This window comes from Mollisia scopiformis (genome assembly GCF_001500285.1).
Source record: "Mollisia scopiformis unplaced genomic scaffold LY89scaffold_1, whole genome shotgun sequence".
Classification (NCBI taxonomy): domain Eukaryota; kingdom Fungi; phylum Ascomycota; class Leotiomycetes; order Helotiales; family Mollisiaceae; genus Mollisia; species Mollisia scopiformis.
Genome location: NW_017263581.1, coordinates 1376657 through 1399213, shown reverse-complemented (window position 1 = coordinate 1399213; position 22557 = coordinate 1376657). Strand labels below are relative to the sequence as shown.

Below are 22557 nucleotides of genomic sequence, written 5' to 3'. Positions count from 1 at the left end.
GTTCTGCGCACATGTGTCATACCAACTGAGTCTCCAGCATAAACTAAATCGATACTGATAGTGAAGAATAGAACGTAGACTTCCTGAATTGAGCTTTGAAGGGGTCCTCACAAAGCAACATGGAAACAGCGAGTTAAGCGAGAAAGCCGTACAAAACGATATTCCTGTCCTCGCCGTCCTCGATCTTCTTTCTTTCGACAACAACCTGCTAACTTCACACCCCACAACAGACCACGACTTCGAACAGCATTTTTCAGGCAACGAACACACGGAATCACCAAGTTGGTTCACCTCCTATTAATCCTTCATATTTTCCAAACCCAACTAGAAGGAACGATCTTGTGAGCAGCCAAGTTCGTCGCAGGCCATCTCATTTAGAAGACTCGGTCTTGACTTGACAGGCTTCTGATACTTCGGATTTGCTCTCTCGACGTTGTGGTCAGTGGAAGTAAGTCATTCTCTGATCTCCACTCATCATAGAGTCTGAAAACATCATCAGCGGTTTCAGTTGCTCTCTATTACTAACAAGGGACTGACAGTCACACTCGTCAAGCAATTCGTTTTTTGTTCATACAACGAAGCTGAATCAATCATCATCATGGCTATCCTCGAAGGAGTGCCCGGTGTGGAGGTGTGCATTCTAGTCGATGGCAACGCACTGCCTAAGTACCACGATGAGGATGAAACTGCAGAACATGCTATCAAGCTGGTATCGAACTTCGTCGAGGCAATCTCGGACAAGAGTTTGCGATTCAAATATCCATTGATACCTCCTTCTCCTTGGATTCTCCAGCGCTGGTCTCTCACATTACCATCGATGGCGAGGTCGTTAGAAAGGTTAATTTCTCGTCAGCCACATTCCCAGATTTCATCTCGAACAACAAGGTTGTGAAGAAGTTAGCTCATGTTTTGGACGGGGCTTTTTTTGCTTCGCCGGAAGATGACACGCAACAGTTGCTCAAGAAATTCAAATTCCGCCCGATAGGTACATTCTTCAGATTTACATTTCTGTCAAATCTCTAAGCTGATTTCTTTAGTTGCCAATGATACAGCTGCTAGGGACATTAAGAAAGATGCAGATGCTATGAAACAAGCAGGTGAAATTGTTGTTCAATTCTTTCGAGCTGGTACACCCACTCTAGCGACTCCTGAGAAAAGCACTCCATTGGGTGATGGTCTTCAGATGAACCAGGCCGAAATTCATGAAAAGGCTTTGAAAGGGGAAGCAAAGAGTCACACAACATAGTGAGTCGCAAAATCTTGCCTTTGGGATGCGAAATTCTAACTGACTGGTGCAGCTTTGGGGATGCTGTCGAGACTCGATCGAAAATTTATCATTGGGTCAGGCTTCTCGATGGAAAAGACAAGCCTATCGCCACTTTCAAACTCAAATATCGTTCTGCTGGTGAGTAGTTTTACAAGAAGAAATGGCATTGAATAGAGATCTTGCTTACAACTTCAAAAGATGCTCTGAAGAGTCTCCTCATCATTCGTGCGCCATCTCCAAAGGCAGAACCAATTGACAGTTCTCTTTCGGCTTCTCCTCCACCAACTGATATGAATGATCCCGAGACGATGCGACAGTTCCGCGAGTTCCTAAGAACTAAAGTATGTCAGATGTTGGTGTTATGTATGACGATTTACGAGGCTGACCCATTCCAGAATCGTGGCGGAAATTCAGGTGTAAAGACCGAGTCCAAAGTCAAGACTGAGACTAAAATCAAATCGGAGTTCGGTGTCAAGAGAGAGGGCACGCAGAGCGGATCTCGTAGAAATGCTCCAATCGACTTGACTGAAGAAGATAGCCCGGCTGAGCGCAAGCGAGACAGAAGCCATCGAGTCAACCGAGCTGTCAATCTTACACCGAACCCCTCGACAAGAATCATTGAGCCAAGACAAAAGAAGACTGAAGTTGCTGGTAAATCAGCCAAGAGACAGAAGACTCAAGCACGAGACCTGAGGGCTTTTGTTGAGGATTGTGACGACTCTGAGTAGGCTTCTGCTCCAAAACGCGGCGATCCAAATATTTCGAACCGTTTCAGAGGCGGTGGTGGGGCTTATTTATCTTTCCTTGTTCATTCCATACCATATCAGTCAAGGTCGACTTGCCTGGAAATTGGACTTGGAGTTCACTGCGGGCGCGGGCTGTCTATTTCAGCTGGAACATATACCTATGAAAGCAACAAAAGCAAACATTTCCTGGGTGCGTATTAGTGAACAAGAACTCCATAGAACATTTTCGCAACCTCGGCTGAGCTTCCAAAATCTGAGACATGGTACTGCTAAATGGCACCCTCAGCTGGCTTCAGAGGATAGCAAAATAAGAGGTTATATCTCAATATTAGCTGTTGTGAACCAATTATTTAAATTCCGTCACTCCTATCTCCACCATATTTCAGGTCTCCAAGAAAGGAAACTTCACTTTTCAACCATCAATCTCAAGACCTATGGTTCCCGCCCCGCCCCACGCTACTTTGTCTATAAATGCTTCCACAGCGGACTGTGCTGGAACCAAAACGTTACTAGACGAGCAATCGGCGGCGAGGGATGTGTGACGCGATGTATGGACTTTTAGGAAACATTTCGATTGTGAGATGAGGGACAGTGATGTCTGAGATCTTGGATTTGTTGAGATGATAGAAAGTGGATGCGTGTTTTTGACAGTAAAGGAAAATATGTTCAGAGCCGATTTTGGCATTCGAGAACACGGAAATGCCCCGTACCAATTCTAGCATTGAACACTAGTGCATAGTTCGTTTCTAATTAAACTTAAGTTCTGACTTATCAAGAAGCTATTCTACGTTCTGATTAAAAAGATTAAGTGTAAATTTAATTTGTTGTGCGCAATACTTTACATTTTGTGAATTTAGGCCCTATCGCAAAATCGGCCATGAATTTCACCGACGGAGAGACCAGAGACCAGGTGGAAATCTCTTGAATTCATCGCTAAGAGCTAGATTATCACCAATCCGCTAAATCTCTACGTAGCAATTGAGTCAGCGAAGACACGCCTGAAACTCTGAAGAGATTATGGTTGATGTCAGCAGCGGTGTGCAAACAGGGCTAGGGTGAGTGAAAATGTCCGAGAAGCAGACCTAGCTTTCCTTATTCTCCGTTAGGTCACGATCAGCTTGCTCATAAGCAGCTCGCTATGGCTTCCATGTCGCTTATAACCTCTTCCTAGCACACCGGCTGGTTTCCCACCTCCTATTTGATGCACTTATTGAGGCTAATGGAAGCTGCTAGTTGTGAGATGCAGATAGTCGTCGGTATCATAATGCGACATAGTAGGTGAAATCTATGGTATTTGTTATTCTTTACAAGCAATACCAATGAAGTCAATGACAGCGAGGTAACTACGTAAATGGGCGAAGAACGCGAAACTTGAGTCGTGGTCTCAGGTGTTGGCTCTGCAGGAGGCACGTAAACAGCTGAGATGCAGTAAGTAGCTAAATCCTCAGTACTATTAGTATTAGTAGATAGGGTTTCGAGGCCTAATGTCAACAGGGGACAGAAAGATCACCTCCATGTGCACTTGATTGGGTCGTGGGCTTGCAGATTCAGATATTTATTTCGCTAGTAAGTCAACCCTCATCCTCAGTACCAGTAAGCTCAGTCTCACTGCGATCAACATCCAAGCTCTCTCTGGTTTTACCCTTCTTGAGACTGAATCTAGACCACATCTTACCTTCCTTCGGCGTGCCCGCCTCTTTATCTTTGCCCTTCCACTCACTTGAACCAATACTGCCGATCATAGGACTGCTAGTGACACTGTCCACACTGCGTCCATACGTATCCTCACCAAATTCATCAAAGCTGCCATCACGCTCTGCCGAAGTATTTCGATCCGAGGCCGTACTGCTGCCAGCTTTTTTCCCGCCAAAGAAACCCTCCTTGTTTCGCAGGGACGTCACACTAAATTTACTAGAGCTGCCTTTGCGGAATAATTGCTTGAAGGATGAGGGCTCTCTCTCTTTAGTGCTGGCGCTGGACAGTGGTGCCTTTTCACTAGCAGGATTGCTTGAAACGCGATCCAAACTCTCATACGACTCAGCCATACTATTCTGTGTATGAATTGAATGGGTATCGCGAGACTTTCTTGACGCTGGAGGAGACGAAGTGTCAGGGGCTTCTTGGCTTCCCTCGGATGCGGCTGGTGCTTCAGCAGCTTTGCCCTTCCCCTTACCCTTCTGGTGATCCTTGTCGTTTTTACTCCGACTAAAACCAAAACTGAAGGCAGGAGCAGCGGGATTGAGCTTGGGAGTGACTGGTTTGTGGGACGAAGGTGGTCGCGTGCCAATCACACCAACAGAGGCGGATGGACTAGACTGATGAGCGTAGGGATCCGATGGCGGTAGAAATTCATCGTCATCGTCAGCTATGCCAGAAGTCAACGCACTCGACGAACCATGCTGAAAGCTAGGTCTCCGTGATGGATTCGTAGACCAGGTCTGTGGGACATTGATCGACCAATTTGTGGCCAGTGGGCTGGCTCTGTTGAGTAGTGATTCTTGAGGAGGGCCCCAACCAAATGGTGCACTATCCGTAGAAGGACGAGGCAGATCAGAAGAGGCAATGGAAAGAGGGCGAGGACTTGCAGGATCGCGGTCAGATCGGATACTTGGATCGTCGAGACTATTGCTAAACATGTTGAAACCACGACGGTTTCTAGCACCGACATTTCTGGCAGGTGCAGGTGCATTACCTTGAGAAGCAGACTCAGTTGTAGGAGAGCCTCGGAGAAAGCTTGTCAAGCCTGACGAGAAACTTATTCGTCGATGCTTTGTCGTCATAGGCTCTGGTTCATCCATAGATCGTGGAAACGATTGACTCTGGCCTTGCTTCAGGGAACCCAAGGACGGCCCATCCTCCTGCATTGTCTTTCCACGATTCCTAGGTAGAAGAAACAAGTCTCTGAGTTTGCTATTGTGAGACACAGCAGGTTGCTCTGACACGGGAGAACCAATAGCTCCGAAATTGGCTCTCGGGGAGTTCGCCGACCTACGATCAGATTCTGCATAGTCACGACCAGAGACGCCGTACTTAGCCAAATTGTGCGAAGAATTTTGAGGGCTTGAGAATATGCTAGCCGATCGACTGGATGAATGTGGAGATTGTGGATCATCATACAGGGCAGGCCCAAATGATCCATCATCATTGTCACCGGAACTCGGCAGGTCGTCATCGGCAAAGATGTTTGATGGTAATAGCTGTGTTGCAGTCGGACTTAGAGGTGCGCCCGCAGTGAGTGCTCTGAAATCGTCTTCATTCATGCCGCTAATATGCTCAGATAATGGCACCATTGCGGTGTCGTTTCTCATATCGATATATGGCCCTGGGGCAAAGGTAGGCGATGTCGTGTTTAGATTGTTATAAGCAGCGGCGCTCGGAAAGGCAGAGTCTGTGATAGGGAAGGCAGATATTGGAGAAGATATTGTGCTTGTCCGACTTTTCCGAGAGCGCGTGCTGCGTGACTTGAGTTTACTTTGTGGCCCAGTAGGTTCGAAATCAACACCAGTAGAGTTGGCATGGTAGATGATCGGATTGGCTTGTAGGGTCGCAAGTCGGGCTTGCCTTTGCGTAATGAGAGCGCCAACGTCGGAGACCTGTTGACCACAATCATTGAGCTTGTTAAGCCAGTCTCTTTCTGTGATTTGCCAATCGAGCTCTGATTGTCTGTCGCTGGCATCTCGTGATCGTGAGTCTTCATTGTCTTCCCCTCCAGGAAGCTTTCTACGCTCGTCTTCCAAGTGTTTGATTTGGATTCCCTTAGCGTGGATTTCCTCATCGAGAGCTTCTTGAGAGAGTTGAAACTTGCGAATACTCTCCCGAAGCTCCTCAACCTCGTTTTCTTTGTTTTTCTCGATGCCTTCTTGCTCCGTCCGCCAAGCCTCCCGTTCGATCTTCATTTCCTGAGATTCCTTCTCCCACCTAAGCATGTCTTCTTGCATCTTAGTTCGCTCAGATAGCTTGTCCTTCAAAGTCTTCTCTTTCTGGGATTTTCGATTTTGGGATTGCCGATTCAAACGTTCATAAAAGTTTACTTCCTTTTTCAGCCTCTCACTGGCCTCTTCCTTATCTTTCAATGCTTGCTTCTTTTCATCTCGTTCCCTCATGAAAGACTCAACTTGCGACTGGTACTCTTCATTGTCTCTCGCAGATTGTGCAGCCATCTCTTCTATCTCTCGCCGAATCGATTCGAATTTCGTCGTCAACTGGTGCATAGATTCCTCCGGAAGATTCGAGGCCGCATGCTCTCTAGCAGCTTGATCAGCTCCCGCAGTCGACGGAGAATGCTTTCTGCCACCAGTATTCCTCCTTTGACTCGCATGGCTCGCGCTGGGTTCGCGGGTCATGGCCTGCGATGCTTCCGGAAGTGCCGCCGCTTGGATTCCAACTCCGGGATTTCGGGTGCCCTGAGATTCATCGTCGCTATTGGAATCTTGATCTTCTGCTGGATTCAAAGGTGCCACGGTGTTGCCTAACGGACGTCCATCTCGACCCATTGTTCTTAATCTTATGACCTTGCTCCCTGCTTGGAAATTGTTCGGTCCAACCGCAATGACTCGGACATTGTAGAAGTGCCCTGGTCGAAGCCCAGTAACCTCAATCGCGGTTTCTAGCCGCGATGATTCCCCCACTGTTTATGTTCAGCTGTGATCCTCCCATTCATGCCAGCTCGACCTACCGTTGACTCCATTAACCTGGATCAGATATTTGACGACGGGCTTCTGCGGCCCCGGTCGCGACCAGTGAAGGGTGATTGCATTGTGCTTGATTCCAGCGAGTGAGACTTCAGGAGAGTCTGGAACTTCGACGCCGAGGATGCTGATAAGATCATTGACAGGTTTCCAGAGGACATTCCACGCTCGACCCAGTAGCCTAGCAGCACAGTCAACACCACGACGTAAGCCTTCTTCGCAGATATACTAACCATATGAGGGCAACGCAGGTTCCGATGGACTGTATGATAATCATGTTCCTTTCGGTGGCATGGTTCAGGACCAAGTCGAGCTTCTCCCGATAAAAGGTCGCGGCATTCATCCAATACACGACGAGAGATGTGAGGTCCGGCTTTCCAGTCTGAGTAATAGAGAGGCCGAGAAAGACCACGGGGATCAAGATACACAGCAATATATGGAACAGGAGTGCTTCATCGTGAGTTTCTTGCTGTTGACGGCCCTCCGGCGGTTCTTGCTCAGCACGGGCCTCCATAACTAAGCCAATAGAGGGAGGAATACACGGCCAGCCAATAACGATGAGGACGACGCCGGCAGTTGCCTCTGCCTATATATTGCGTGCATGGCGGGGAACAAAACATTGAGATATCGATGCATCTCGATAGATGAGGCAATTACGACTCGGTTTGTTTAGCGTCCATTTCTGTAAGGTAAGAACGATGTTCAAGTCTCGACAACTTGTTCGGCTCTAGAGCTTAAATTCCTTCAAGATGTCTGCGGTAAAGGGAAATTGTCTACACGAATAACCTCAGTACACTTCCCCGCAGCATACGTTCTTTGCGGTAAGTCTTGCGAATGCAGCAGGGCTCGATTACTGGTGTTGTTGACGCTGTGAAAAGCGTTGATGTACCCTTGTTAGAGCATCTGATGTCGGAACACCCCACAAAATCCGAAATCACAACTTAGGGCACTGCCAGCATACCGTCATTAACTTGAAATTCCTAGACGATGCCGTCGGGATAAGTAGCATTCTTCCTCGTACACAAAGAGCGTCGATATGTTATATAGAAGGATGTCCTCTTTTGATTCTTCGAGGCGTTCTAGCCTTAGTCTAACAATCCAATGTTGATCACAGCTCCGGAAATCTACCATTTCTCATAATTGTCAATAGCCGTGGTGCTTTGAAGGAGTTCTACTACAACAAAGCTAGTCCATAACATACTTACAACTCTAGGCCTAAGGAAGTAGACTGTCACGCGGCGTCTCTTTACCAAGCCTGAAGACCAGAGTCTGGTAGTTTTTCTCAGTGGCTCTACCTTTGCAGTTCATCGACCCAGAGTCTCGAAAGGTAGTATCAGAAAATACGACTCCATATTCAATACAAGATCTGGTTGCACAAAAGGCAATTGAGATGAAGATGAAGATACCTTTATACAATTCACGAACCTGGGAGGATAACACTGAATAAATCATAAGTTTTGACTGATTCTCGAAAACATGTCCCTTGTCATCAACGCTCAACGTTGTTGTGGCGATAAATTTCTTGCAGAGCAAGCTGGCAACAGCATTCTCCGAAAGTCTCAATCTCATTCATCTGGTCTTCTTCCGATCTCAATCAGATCTTGGTACGCAAGTCCTAGCATGATCCTTGATTCAGTTCGCAAGAGTCGAGAAACTCCTCCTCACTTTCGGATCGCCGGTAGTTGCGCATTATGCATGTATACTTTCAGAAGAAGATGATTGGAATGTATGGGCGAGGCGGATATCCATCCGCTCGGAGAACGCTTCCAAACAAGAAGAGAACGAAGATGGCATAAACTGGTATGCGACATCTCGACTATGGAAAATAAGTTGAAGAAAAAATTGGAAAGACAGTGTGGCTATATCGTCCCTGCACTTTGCAAGACCACAAAACAATGTATTGATTCCCGATCCCACATCAGCTTGTGACTTAAGAAGAAACAATTGAGGCTGATAGAGCTGACTGACATGTGAGTAAAACTTCCGTCACATACGAGCATAAATATGACCCCTGAAAGTGGAAATGTGCCTGGTCGTACCGGGAGAATCCTCCGAGCTCAAAGTGTCACATTGTGTACATAGAATCTGATTCGCATTGAGCTGTTATTGCATCCTTGTTGCCGTTCAAAAGAAAACACACATCCCGTCCACAAACAGGGCTTAGTCCGAGATATATTTCTTTGTTTGAGAGAGACAAAGGTTTCCCTCGAGGATGAATGGACGCCTCGGCTTAATAAAAAGCGGAGCGCTTTGACCCTGGTCCGCCGATGGATCATGCCGAACCGAACCTGCAGTCTGACAGTGAAGTGTCGTCAGTTGAGCAGCATCGTGATCTGATCCGCAAACTTCCTCCCCAACACGAGTCAACCACTCAACCAAACAATTCTTCACCTTTTTCTACTCTCTTCCAGCTTCTTACTTTCGTTACTACACCTGATGCATCAATAAACATCCGCCTTTTGCGTGCTAATACTTTCATACGACCTTTTTACATAATTCTACGTTTTCCCATCAAACGGCCCACCCCACACCATTTCTCAACCCTTGCCGCAGGATCAACAACAACCTTATTGTCTCCTACATCTCTTCCTCGACCTCTCCTTTTCTTATCCGACCTCGAGAATACCCGGCTGAAGGATTCCTTCTACCATCTGCCTCAAACATTTGAGAAGCAGCTCCTATTCAAAAGCCTCCGACTGCCATGAATTACATTCGAGGAATCAGCGGAAGCGTTTCTAAAACATGGAATAGCATAAATCCATCGACTCTTAGCGGAGCCATCGATGTTATAGTTATCGAACAAGAAGATGGATCGCTGGCATGCTCTCCATTTCATATCCGATTCGGAAAGTTTTCACTCCTACGACCGTTCGAGAAGAAGGTGGAATTTCGAGTCAACGATGTCAAGCAGGACTATGCCATGAAGCTGGGAGAAGGTGGCGAGGCCTTCTTTGTCTTCGAGACCAGCGACACAATTCCTGAGGCTATGCAGACTTCTCCCTTAGTCTCCCCAGCCTCCAGTCCGCCTCTACAAGCTGCGACCTCGAGTGTGACACCTCTGTCCGAACCAGATTTTCTGGATCTGGAGACGAGCAATGGAAAGGCAAGATCTGGGAGCATGAGCAGGCCTGGGACCGGGGTAGGATCTACCTCGGTTTCCAGGCGGCCCAGTAACTTGAGTATGCTCATCTCTCCCCATATATCCCTCATTGCTGATGATCCCTTAGGCACTTTGACTCCTCTATCTGCATCTCCAGAATTTCCAACAGAGCGACCTGTATCAGGGGACTGGTCAGGTATTGCACCAGTGCGACATCATACCGACGAACTCCTTCCGACCTCTGCACGAACACATAATAGCGATGGCACAGAACGACAACGGGTGACACGGTCCATGACCCCAACAATACCTCCTGTTGACGGACATTCTGATGGGATCACGGAAAGATCGCATAGTCCACCGCCTCTGCCTACTAAGGAAGCTCTCGAGCGGGCTGTCGCATTATCGAACAGACTCTCGGTCGCAAATATTCCTTCACAAGTGACAGATACGGGTGATTTGATGCTGGACATGACTGGATACAAGAGTAGTGACGAAGATGCGTTACGTGCTGAAGTCATCGCTCGGAAGATCCTCTCTGAAGAACTGGAAGGCAACTACGATATTGGAGCATTGATTGGCGCAGACGAAAATGGCAATCTCTGGATCTATAGCACTGAGGAAGCGAAGGAGGCAGCAAGTCAGCGAGCTGCCTTGGTGGGACTGAATGATGCCGCATCAGATCCTGGATACCACAGTGAAACGGAAAGCGATGCTCGAACGCCGCTGATCACAACCCATCGTCGCTCTGGTTCTGATGCCAGTACTGGGATTGGTTTAGAAACGCCTCCAAAAACTCCACCTGAAAGTGCAGGGGATCCCAATCGCAACTATGCAAAGACGCTACGATTGACGAGCGACCAACTGAAATCGATAGGTCTCAAGCCTGGTCCAAATCCAATGAGCTTTACAGTCAACAGAGCCACTTGTCAAGCTTTCATGTATCTTTGGCGCTATGATGTCCCTATTGTCATATCTGATATTGATGGAACTATCACAAAATCCGATGCATTGGGTCACGTCTTGAACTATATCGGTCGTGACTGGACTCACATTGGTGTAGCCAAGCTCTACACAGATATTGTCAACAATGGGTACAATATCATGTATTTGACTTCCCGCGGTGTGGGACAAGCGGACATGACAAGAGCATATCTAAACGGAATTCTTCAAGAAAGCTATCGACTACCAAAGGGTCCTGTGATTCTGAGTCCTGATAGGACGATTGCAGCACTGAGAAGAGAACTCTACATCCGCAAACCAGAAGTCTTTAAAATGGCCTGCTTGCGCGATATCAAGAATCTTTTTGGACCCAGCCGTACCCCATTCTACGCCGGATTTGGCAACAAGTTAACGGATGCTTTATCGTATCGCTCTGTCAGCATCCCCAGTAATCGCATTTTCACGATCAACAGTTACGCAGAAGTATCACTGGATCTTTTGAGTTTGAACAAGCTCAGATACAGTTATGTCAATATGCGTGAAGTTGTAGACCACTACTTCCCTCCTGTCAATACGCTCGTGAAGGGCGGCGGAGAGGAGTATACCGATTTCCAGTACTGGCGAGAGCCTGTTCTTGATATCGACGACTTTAGTGATTCGGAAAGCGACGAAAAGGATGCTGTCGATGACGGTAGTGACGAAGAGGATGATGATGAGGGCAATGATGAACTCGGCGATTCCTACATTTCTAGAGATTCGATCGATGAGGACGGCGATGGTGGTCTAGAAGAGAGCATACTGTCCGGTTCCATTGAGGAAGAAGAAGATCCCATGACAAGCAGCATGCTCGAAGCGGACGAAGTCGAAGAATACACTGACGACGAAGCGGCAGTTGGGGATGTCACAGGAGCCACCAACGAAGGTAGAGAGCAAGACGCAGACGCGGAAGTTATTACAGGCATGAAAGGTCTAGGTCTCGAACGAGAAGATTCAGATGACAAAAAAGTATGAAAGAACTTGGTACAATAGAGCTTTCCACAGCAAGGAGTCCGGGGTATGGGAATTCATGATGAAGGCATATACCAGCGTGTTTGGAGTTTTGTTTCTTTCCGAAAATGCTTGTATTTGTATATTCCACATGTGCTGTTCGTCACAGCAAGCAAAGCATAGCGAGGCGTAATCAAGACTTTTCTCTTCGGATATAAATCTTTTGTTCACTGTGTGGTGTTCGTATTCATCTGGTAGAATGTCCAAAGATGAGTGACTGACACGCAAGAAAGTCTGGTCTGCTTCTGAGTCTTGAGTGATAAATCTACGCTTTAATTGTGCATCGAGGCTGCTACGACGTCGATGACAAAGTCTAGACGTAAGCGGAATCTTACCAAGAGCGGAACGGGACGAGAGGCAGCCCGGACAGTGATTGTGGCGTCCAAACAAGAGTGAATGAGTGGATAGTGGCTTCGGGAGGGTATTTCTTCTTTTCTAAACTGAGCCGAGATGTTTGCTCAACCTCTCGCTGCATAGACCGACCACAATTACGGATTGTCGCTCTTGGAAACAAACAATTTCTGTGTGGGAACGACTTGGGTCCTAGGAAGGGCGTACGCATACTTCTACCTCAACCAATAACTAATAATCAAGAAAACATTACTCCTTACCAATTCTTGAGCATCAGGACCCATCTCATCTTCACGACAGACCGACAACCTTCCACAGATGGGATGGATAAGCGAGACACCCCTATTGTCATCACGCCTTGCGGAGTTCAATCTGCTACAAATCGGATACTGCGGATTAAAACGCCAGTATCTTCACTACCCTACCCCAAATGCCACCTTATCCTGCCCCAGCAGATCCGAGAATCCGTCTCTGCGATACCACAGAAGGGTGCTGGGACGCGAGCGGAGCTGGATCGGCAATTGCGGTTCCTGCGGCGAACGCCTCTGAGTTTCGATATCCACAATGACAACTGCAATACGATATTTGTAAGATAAGGCCCGGTATCCACTCTGGTCTTGGAAAGATGCGGAGCCTTTTTCTTGAGATGCTTTTATAGATCCCTTTTCCCTTTCCTATTGTTCTTTGTGTTCGGTATCCAAAAATTTTTGTTAAGGAGTGCTTTTGGTGTTCGCTTATTTGTTCACGTGCCACTTACCGACCCCTTTTTCTCTTTCAACTAGGTACCTAGTCCCTATGTAAGTTTTGGTACTACGATATCAAAAATAGACATGAGCACAACACCAAACTCAGAGATCCATTCTCCAAATGACACAGATCTGGACCTCGACCCCGCCGAACTAGCCGCCATGAAAGAAGAATCGCCCTCCCTCTACCCAACGCAAAGCCGCGTCGAACCCCCAAAATCGCTCTTCAAAGAGATATGTTTCGTCGGCGTGCTCTCCATGGCGCAACTCATGACCCAAGCTTCTCTCGGCCAAGCCATCGCTCCTCTGCACATCATCGGCGCTTCGTTCGGGACTACGAACCCGGGCCAACTTTCCTGGTTTCCTGCCGCGTACTCTCTTACTGTCGGTACATTCATCCTGATTGCGGGGAGATTGGGAGATTTGTATGGCCACAAGAGGTTCTTCATCGCGGGGTTCTTGTGGTATGGATTATGGTCTCTCATAGCGGGGTTCAGTGTTTACTCGAGGAATTCGCCGATTTTCTTTGATATCTGTCGGGCGTTGCAAGGGATTGGACCAGCATTCCTACTCCCGAATGCACTTGCGATTATGGGGAGGACGTATAAGCAAGGGAGGAGGAAGGATATGGTGTTCAGTATCTTTGGGGCTACTGCGCCTTCTGGGTTCCTCGTCGGAGCAGTCTTCTCCTCGCTCTTTGCACAGCTGGCGTGGTGGCCGTGGGCTTTTTGGACCATGGGGATGATCAACGTCGCGCTTGCGGTGGCGGCATATTTTGCTATCCCTCATACGCCGAGTCCGATACATGAGAATGACGGGACGAGTATGTTTGCCCGGATCGACGGGTTCGGTGCTATCAGTGGTGTCGTGGCGTTGGTGCTCATCAACCTTGCATGGAACCAAGGACCGAATGCCGGATGGTCGACGCCTTATGTCTATATCATGCTCATTATCGGCTTCGTCTTCATCGGTGTCTTCGGATTCATAGAATCGAGGGCCAAATATCCTTTGGTACCAATGGATGCCTTGACGAAGGATACCGCGTTCGTACTAGGCTGTATAGCAGCCGGATGGTCGAGTTTCGGAATCTGGGTGTTCTATCTTTGGCAATTCGTAGAAGAGCTCCGCGGACAGAGTCCGCTTCTCACCAGTGCGCAGTTTGCACCATGTGCCGTCTCTGGGTTGGCAGCTGCCCTCACGACAGGAGCTGTACTGCACAAACTAGGGCCGAGCGTCGTGATGATGGCCTCCATGCTCGCCTTTACCATTGGAGGCGTCTTAATCGCCACTGCACCTGTGGGACAGACATATTGGGCCCAGACTTTCGTCAGTATCGTTATTATGCCGTGGGGTATGGATATGAGCTTTCCAGCTTCGAATATCCTGTTGAGTAACCACATGCATCACGATCACCAGGGTGTCGCTGCGAGTTTGGTCAACACTGTCATCAATTATTCAGTCAGTATCGGACTTGGTTTTGCTGGAACAGTAGAGAGCCAGGTGAACCATGGAGGTATGGACTTACTGAGAGGATATCGAGGTGCGTGGTATATGGAGATTGGGTTGGCGTCTTTGGGCTTATGTATATCATTCTTGTATGCTTTGACTCAGTTGAGTGATAGAAGTCGAAACAAAAAGCAGGATGAGGCTGGAGGCGCATGATAGATCGTAGAATTATAGAGCTGAAATAGATATGAAACCTTCGCAGGCACGAAATGTTATTAGTGGGGCCTTGTTCCCATGTCCACTTGCTTTCGGGACGACTTTCAGTGAAGGCACATCAACAGCTCAGGGCATCTGGATCGAAGCAATATGTACCGCCACGCTTGTGTTCACGATCATCATGCTCGCCAAGGAGAAACATCGTGCAGCTTTCATGGCCCTAGTCGGCATCTGACTCTCGCTCTTCATCAGCCGGCTTGTTGCCGTGTATTATATCGGCGGCTCCTTGAATCCAGCGCGCAGTTTCGGGCCAGGTGCTGTTGGTGGTCTCTTGAGTACGCAGTGGATATACTGGGTTGGGCCAGGCATGGGTTCAATTCTAGCTTTCGGGTTCTATCGCTTGATCAAAGCCCTTGAATATGAGATGGCGAATCCTGGTCAGGATGGAGATAATGACGACGACCCGAAGAAGAATCCAAAACACGAGATCGCTGCTACTGTAGATGGAAGAAAAGCTGAAGTAGTAGAAATCTAAGCGATTGAGAAGACGGGCGGACTCCACACGCTGATAGACGGTAATCACGTTGAGGAGGCTGGTGTCTTGGATCGCTCAGGAGCAACTGCTCTTCCTGCTCTAGCAAGAAATAAAGCAACAAGGTGCATGTGCAAGAAGTACTGACCCACGAGTTGGACTTGGAGGCTTAGTAGTATGCGCTTCACGAAGGGATGAATAGTGTTGGGCTTGATGCAAGCACGGACCAAAGAGTGTACTTTCATGATAGGTGCACGTATGAGAGGTAGACCAGGATTTCGGATAGAAGTGGTATTTAGTGTGAGCAGTCTATCAAAGGCTAGATATGATGAGCGTCATTTGCTTTACCAGAATAGAAGGATTTTCTTTCATCAAAGCGCTCTCCACGTTTCGTAAAGTGATATCACGTGCTATATCGACGACGAATTATCTACCCCAGTTCGTCCTCTTTCTACCTCCTTAAATTCATACGAATGACTTCCACTCCATCTTACAATTCTTTCATAGTTCTTCCCATATCCCAGTCTTCCTCGTCAGGCGCCATAGCTTTGAGTTTGTCTTTCCAGGGACATCTCTCAGCAGATCGAAACCTTCCCTATGCAATTATACACGCACCATCATTATCCAGGGTGATATGGCGCGACAGACGATCTTGCATACATTTCGATGTACTAATCTTGTGCCCATGCAGCAGGGGCCCGCGAGGAATGTCGAGGCATCGACCTCTTCATAAACCTCACAATCCCATCTACTCCGTATCTTTTTGCAAATTCTCGTCCACAAATCCAAGTACTAATCAAACGCTCGTGATGATAATGTGTGGACCGCTTCTGACATTCGGAAGCATTTCTTGTCACAACATTATGTCGAAAATGCTGGAAATTCTCGATGGCTGGCCCAAAGAATTGCGACTTTCGTGAATAGTCACTTTTCTTCTTCAAACCTCTTCTTATTCTCAAACCTTCAGAACAGCTTCCGTAATAACAAGACAATAGAGTGGCAACTGCGGAATGATTATTAAAGTATTTGACAAGACTACCGACTTGCCAGGTTGTGGTTCAACGGGCAAGTCAACTCAACAATTTCCAGCCCTTGCTGATATTGTCGCATTCCACTTTGAGTCGAATTCTAGAAGACACTTTGCAAATGCTGAGCGAATTTTATCAAATCTGGAATGTTCATCAATTCCTACTTTCGTTTCAAAACATCCAATGAATGATTCGCGAGAGCGGTCCGTCCGGCCCGTCCGATAACTTCTACCATCACTCGATGTCGATCTTCCCAAATGCACAGCAAAGTCCTAGGCTGCCTTCATGCCATGACTTCTTCTTTCTGATCCAGATATTCTCGTTCACACCATCTCGATCCTCGTTACTGAGAGAGCGCTTGCCAATGATCTGGTAATGTTGAGATGTGTCAGCTGTCGCTGAGAATCTGGAGCAAAAAGTCGGTGATTGACAATTTCTTCGAAAAGAGCAAAGTTGGCATTGGACATCCCTCAAACAGCAAGCTAGAAAAAAAGGAGGGAGCCGATGATGAGAAGTTGCAAGAAATGGACAGCTGCTTCCAGAAGGATAACCACGAAAAACTCGTTACGCTCGCCCCGCAATACCCGCAGAGTAGTCAGAAATGATTCAGTCTCTGCAAAACCCTGCGGAAAGATGGGACTTAGCTGTGAGCACAGCCACTCATATCACTCGCTCGCTTATGATCTGCAGGGACAGCTTATTAATTGAGATGCAAAATAAAAGCTGCAGTCGAAAACATTACGTCGCCCGCATGTATTCTAACACTTATCAAGCAGCCTTATGGCTTAGCTAATTTTTCAAGTTCTAGGTTCAAGTGGCGCATCACTAGTCTCGAGCCCCTGTCATAAGCATTGTCGTTGCCGACCTCCTTAATTCCAGACCAACAACATCTTTGGCTCTTGCCTATTCGGTGCTCCAACTGGCATATAAACATAGAGACGCATCATCCATCCTAAGAAAATGTCCTCTAGAACGCAAAATTCCTTCACAATATCCTACTATCATGTCTGCATCCTCCTTTCCCACTGATCCACAACCTCCTCCACGAAAACGGCAAAGAGCCAGAAAGGCATGCCTTCCATGTCGGCAGCGAAAACGTAAATGCGATGTCCAATTTCCCTGCTCGATGTGCACAACATATGGCTATCAATGTCAATATCCTCGTAAGAAAATTGACCTCTTCCACGATAGCTTTTGAACCAGCATGCTAACTTTATCTCAGAAGATGACGGTCCCTCAGCACCATTCGCTGAGAAACCTGGCCAGGCAAGCAGTCCCGTGACGGATCGACGAGTGCCCGTCATCTCTCCTGGCAAGCAATCGGAGAGTGAAGATGTAGAGTCTCAGATGTCTCCCAGCGATCGAGGGATTTTGGATCCCGTCAAGATCAGATACATGGGACTTCACTCTTTGATGGCATTTCCTAGAGCCCTAGGTCTCGACTTTCAGTCAGCAAATCCACCTCGACTTCATTCTTTTGCCTGGAATTGTGGCATTCGTCCTGAAGAGGAACCAGAGGCACATGGTAACCTCCGAGATCTGATATCTCGGGAAGACTTCAAAACTTTCTCTGAAGTCTATTTCGAAACATGCCTTCCCGTTTTCGGCATCATCGATAAGAAAGAATTCCTAAAGGACGTTTTGCAGTGGTGGAATGCACCAACTAAATCTTTAGCATTCGATGCCGTTATTGCTGGTGTAGTCGTGCTAGGTTCATTCTTCTCAGCAGACTTGGGACATTCACGAGAAGCCGAAATAGCAAGATACGCCAAACATGTACTTGAGGATTCATCTTTGACTCCAAACATCGACCATGTCTGTGCATGGATCTTGCGAACGACATATCTCAGGACCATCACCAAACCGCACCGAGCCTGGCTTGCCAGCTGTACTACTTTGCATGTAGCAGAAGCATGTGGTTTACACCATGAGATCGATGCCGTCGTGTTGACTAATGCTGGTACGCCAGGAACGATACTCAAGAACCAGCAAGGTTGTGAACAAGCTCGGAAGATCTTCTGGATGGCATGGCACGTGAACGTCATGATTTCCTACGAATACGCACGGTCATGCATCGTGCTCAACAGCATTACTTGCAAATTACCACAAGCTGTACCTGGCGATGCCACAGCGCACCTGATTGCAATTTCTCAACTGGTGCCGAGGGATTCCGACTCCTCCAACGGACCCGATCTTAAGAAGACTTTGCCGAAATTGCAACAAATTCCTGACGAGCAGCTATTCGTCTCAATGTCAAAAGCAGATCTGTGCATGTCTTTGTACCGACATCATCGACTTCTCAAGCTTCCCCTCGACAAGGAAGATGTGCTTCAGATCATTGCCATTGGGAATAGAGCCATAGAAGCAGCATATGCACTCGCGCAGGAAAAAACATACTGGTGGAATGTTCTTTGTACAACATTTCAATACGTCTGTTGCCTCCTGGCAATCGATACTGCGGAGAGTCTGTCCAATGTTTCTAGTGCCATTGCGACATTGGAAAACATCACACGACAGCTAGGAACTCACGTGGCCACAGAAGCTCTGAACACAGCCCAAGTTCTTCTCCGAGATTCTATGAAGAAGAAGAGGCATGAGGTGGCATTGCTCGAAGCTGCCGACGCTGGCGACAATATGGCTGAGTTCGAGAACGTCGACGTTGACTGGGATACATTGCTTGACCCTTGGTACATGACCAATTTTCCAGTCATGGCTCAAGATTTACCAATGCTAGGAGAATCGATCGGCGGCACGATGCCGTCGAATTTCAACACACTATGAAAGGGACTTCGGTTGGCTGTGCATGGACGGCGTTAGAGTTTTCAAGTGATATCCCCTTATTTTATAGATAGCGTGAGCAATGCAATCGTATATATCATTCGAACCTTTTGACTTTACTCCGATGTACTATGCGAATGCCATCCCGTGTCCGAGATGCACGCCAACGTTCTAGTGAATCCGTCTAGAACCCTTGCTCTTCGCTCTTCGCTTCTCGCACTTCGCTTATTACTCTTTTCCTGACTTTAGACTCAGTCATGCTACATATTCACCCAGTCTATTCGCTACACTAGAGTTAACATGAAAGACCTACATTGGTAGGCTCCTACAACTCTAAGCATATCCAACTTAGCCTCAACTTCTTTCCTGAAGCTCGCTTACCGGAGAATATCCAGGGGAATCTTGTGCAATATGTGATACTGACATAAGGTTTTCCAAGCCAACCTAAGAGTCGTAGAAGGCTTCGAGAAGTTAGAAGGTCCAAACTATCGAGAGGCAGAAAGTATCATTGTGAAATCTCTGCATAGTTTTCATATATTCACGTGATAGATGTTCTCAGCCACTCACGTGAAGTGACCCCTGCGCACATATTTTAGCGCCATTTAACCTTGGAAGTTCCTAGTTCCTGATGACGTTGAAGCTCCGGAGCTCGAAAAGCCACACCACCTTGATCGACCTCGCTGCACACACTTCCAACAAACACTTGTATTGTCCGACAAACATTTCGAAGAAGTTTGGCAGATACATTGTCCCTTGTGAGTACCACTTCATTAGTTCTGCTTAAAGCTTCGCACTCTCTGCACCGATTTGCAAATTCATAAGCTCGTGTGCAGAAAAGCCGGAGCCTGATCAACAGCAAACTGATGCTTCGAGAATAGGACACGATTGCATACGATCACTTCCTCAAACATACAAACCCAATTCAACGATCAAAATGACGCTCTATTACAGTCTCGTAAGTTGATCGCATATCTAGCAATGTCGCAGCATGAGCTGTCAAGTTGCGCTGCTGTGCTTGGACTCCACTGACACCCGCAACAGGTCTTCCTCCTGCTCGTGGCAGAGATGACGCTATTCATGCTCCTCATCATCCCTCTCCCTTTCACTATCCGCAGAAAGATGTTTACATTCATGTACGCACACCTACCAGAATTCTCCATACCTCTGCTCACCGCAACCTAGCTCCGAGAGTCCGCTTGTTGCGAAACTCCAATACGGGATGAAGATTACCTTTATCTTCATCCTGATCCTCTTCATCGACAGCGTCAACCGCGTCTACAGAGTCCAACTTGAGCTCGCTGAGTCGAACAAACAACAAGGGTATACCATACCCCACCGCCTCACCACAGAGCCTCGCTGACCATACAATAGTGCTGCTGTCCTCGGCCACGAACGCATGGAGGTTCAAGCCCGCAAATTCTACTCCCAGCGAAACATGTACCTGTGCGGCTTCACTCTCTTCCTCTCCCTAATCCTCAACCGAACATATACCATGATCCTCGATGTCCTCCGCCTCGAAGAGAAGGTCAAGAAGTACGAAGGCGACCCAAAGGCAACAGGCAAGGAGTCCGAGAAGTTGGCCAACGCCGGAAACGCTGGTGAGATCGGCAAGCTGAGAAAGGAATTGGCCCAGAAGGATCGTGATTTGGAGACCTTAAAGAAGCAGTCCGAGGGCTTGAGCCGAGAGTATAACAGCTTGGGTGATAAGTTCACGGCTGCTGATGGTACTCCTAAGAAGGACAAGTAAACTTTTGGGGGCATCAACTAGTCAAATACTTGCGCCTGGACTATATATCGTGGAGGGAAAGGGTCGGATGAGGATGGTGACGAAAAGCTGATGCGGTGTGATGAGATTGGGGAAGGCATTTTGAGGAGTATGCGGCGGGATGATGGGGTGTCTAGAGGGATAATGGGGTCTATTAAGCGTCTGCAACATTCTTGAGTGTAGGTATAGTACGAAAACGCGAAGTCTTATCATTTCTGTCCCAACTATGGACACGTCGAGTTACTATGATGAAAATCCATTGCTATTTTGTGCTGTTGGCCCCCATTCCTCAGATAACGCTCAACTATCAGTCCCTTCCATATCCATCAAGCAGAATTCTATGTAAACCTTGGCAGAGTTGCCGAACTATAAACAAATTCTTCATCAATGGATCATCATCCGTATTTGTTCCGTCGTCCCCCATTCCGTTGCTGCATCTCATCCACTTCTCATCGCAATCACTTCCGACCACTGATCTTCTATTGTTGCGCGAATAGTGACTCGTCATCCTCATTCTCACTGTCCGTCACCAGATCAATAACCACTGCCTTACCACCTCTCTCTTTGCGTCTCCGAGTCGATTGTTGTGACTTCCTCGGAGGATTGAGCTTGTCACTCGTTTGCTCCTTCTTGACTTTCGAAACCCTGTTCCCTCCTAGTGTTCCTCTTCCTGGTGTACTTCGACTGCTGCTTGCAACGTTGCGTGTACGGTTTCCCTTCAGCATCTCCTTGCGTAAGCTTTGGATTACGCGCTTCTGAGCTGGAGTGAGTTCGTCCACCTCCTCATCCTCCTGCTCCTCGCCCTCTTCGTCGGATTCTGGGCTTGGAGATGGTGAAGGGGTCCGTGGGATGATGAGCATTTGCTTAAGTGCCTCTGTGTTCATGTGTCAGCATCCAGCCATTTCTACACAGCGTGGAGACAAACCTTCGCTACGGTAGATGAATTTAAAGATAGCAAGCGGGTAGTCCTCTCCATCTATCTTCTCGGTTCGCCAGAACTCGCCTCTAGCAACTTTCCTCGCCCGCCTCAATCTATGAATGCACATTAGCACATGAGCCCTTTCATCAAAGCTGACTTACCCAGTGCCGTGATCTTTCGCCTCACCTTTCAATGCTTTCTCGTGGATCTCCTCTTGGTCCTCGTCAAGGAAATCCTCGGTCGTATCCTCCATATCGCCACCCTTCTTGCCATAGTTCTCTGCATAAGCTTTGATTTCGATTATTCCGATGTCTTGCATGCATTGGCGCATACGCTCAATCTCGGCCTTCTCAATCCTTTCGCTATCTACGCTTCTGTTACCAATCTCATCTTTTTTCTCAGGAAGAAAGAACTCACTCGTCTCGACCTTCAAGAATTCGAATTCCCGGATGAAACATGACTTTCCCTTTCCAACTTTCACGCCCTTAACAATGCACTTCCAAGTCTCCTTTTGCGGATTCTTGTTAAACCACGGCCGGGTGCATTTCTCTGTCGGCACTTTGTTCCCATCAATTGTGATCTCAAACCCTAGCTTAGCCCATTTCATTCGTCGAATACCTGCGAACTCCGTGCGGATAGGTTCCTCGACGGTGAGAAGAATGGAGAAGCGCGTGTTGGCCGTGCATTTTATGTAAGAAGTGACCGTATGAGCCTGTTGATAAGCGGATACTTTGGGGTTCGGGTGCGTAGGTGAGGGGATTTGGGGTTCGGGATCAGTGAGCTCGGGGGCAGGAACACCGTTGATGAGGATACTGGCAGATAAGCCGGGGACCAGAGGGGTGATTGCCATGCTGTTTGTTGGATGTGTATGTTCGAGGCTGCGATATTGATATCTTGATATATTTTTGTTTGACTTATGACTTGAGATAGAGATGTGCAGAATATCTTGTTGCTTGTATTCGCTTTGCTAAATATGAGGATAGCGG

At 47.6% G+C, this 22557-nt stretch overlaps 6 protein-coding genes across 6 annotated transcripts; 5 read left to right on the top strand and 1 right to left on the bottom strand.

Moving 5' to 3' along the window:
• Positions 1-598: 598 nt before the first annotated feature.
• LY89DRAFT_727226 (uncharacterized protein) lies at positions 599-1995 on the top strand (the record flags this gene model as incomplete). The annotated part of the gene is made up of 6 exons (XM_018219128.1): positions 599-743; positions 854-985; positions 1038-1245; positions 1299-1405; positions 1466-1608; positions 1663-1995. The coding sequence occupies 6 exons, from the start codon at positions 599-601 to the stop codon at positions 1993-1995; spliced, it is 1068 nt and encodes a 355-aa protein (XP_018078545.1).
• Positions 1996-9046: 7051 nt separating this feature from the next.
• LY89DRAFT_634133 (LNS2-domain-containing protein) lies at positions 9047-12079 on the top strand. Its single transcript, XM_018211380.1, has 2 exons — positions 9047-9880; positions 9929-12079. The coding sequence occupies exons 1-2, from the start codon at positions 9403-9405 to the stop codon at positions 11752-11754; spliced, it is 2304 nt and encodes a 767-aa protein (XP_018078544.1). The 5' UTR covers positions 9047-9402; the 3' UTR covers positions 11755-12079.
• Positions 12080-12819: 740 nt separating this feature from the next.
• On the top strand, positions 12820-14589 carry LY89DRAFT_679391 (MFS general substrate transporter). The gene has a single exon (XM_018213861.1). It carries the CDS (start codon positions 12972-12974, stop codon positions 14547-14549), a length of 1578 nt encoding a protein of 525 aa, XP_018078543.1. The 5' UTR covers positions 12820-12971; the 3' UTR covers positions 14550-14589.
• Positions 14590-16870: 2281 nt separating this feature from the next.
• On the top strand, positions 16871-18981 carry LY89DRAFT_713093 (uncharacterized protein). Its single transcript, XM_018218027.1, has 2 exons — positions 16871-17272; positions 17332-18981. The coding sequence occupies exons 1-2, from the start codon at positions 17113-17115 to the stop codon at positions 18888-18890; spliced, it is 1719 nt and encodes a 572-aa protein (XP_018078542.1). The 5' UTR covers positions 16871-17112; the 3' UTR covers positions 18891-18981.
• Positions 18982-19530: 549 nt separating this feature from the next.
• Positions 19531-20987, top strand: LY89DRAFT_679388 (BAP31 domain-containing protein). The gene is made up of 5 exons (XM_018213860.1): positions 19531-19642; positions 19766-19842; positions 19929-20020; positions 20070-20207; positions 20259-20987. Exons 2-5 carry the CDS (start codon positions 19822-19824, stop codon positions 20632-20634), a joined length of 627 nt encoding a protein of 208 aa, XP_018078541.1. The 5' UTR covers positions 19531-19642; positions 19766-19821; the 3' UTR covers positions 20635-20987.
• Positions 20988-21131: 144 nt separating this feature from the next.
• Positions 21132-22557, bottom strand: LY89DRAFT_713091 (uncharacterized protein; the record flags this gene model as incomplete). The annotated part of the gene is made up of 3 exons (XM_018218026.1): positions 21733-22557; positions 21578-21684; positions 21132-21526 (listed from the first exon to the last, which is right to left on the bottom strand). The coding sequence occupies exons 1-3, from the start codon at positions 22419-22421 to the stop codon at positions 21132-21134; spliced, it is 1191 nt and encodes a 396-aa protein (XP_018078540.1). The 5' UTR covers positions 22422-22557.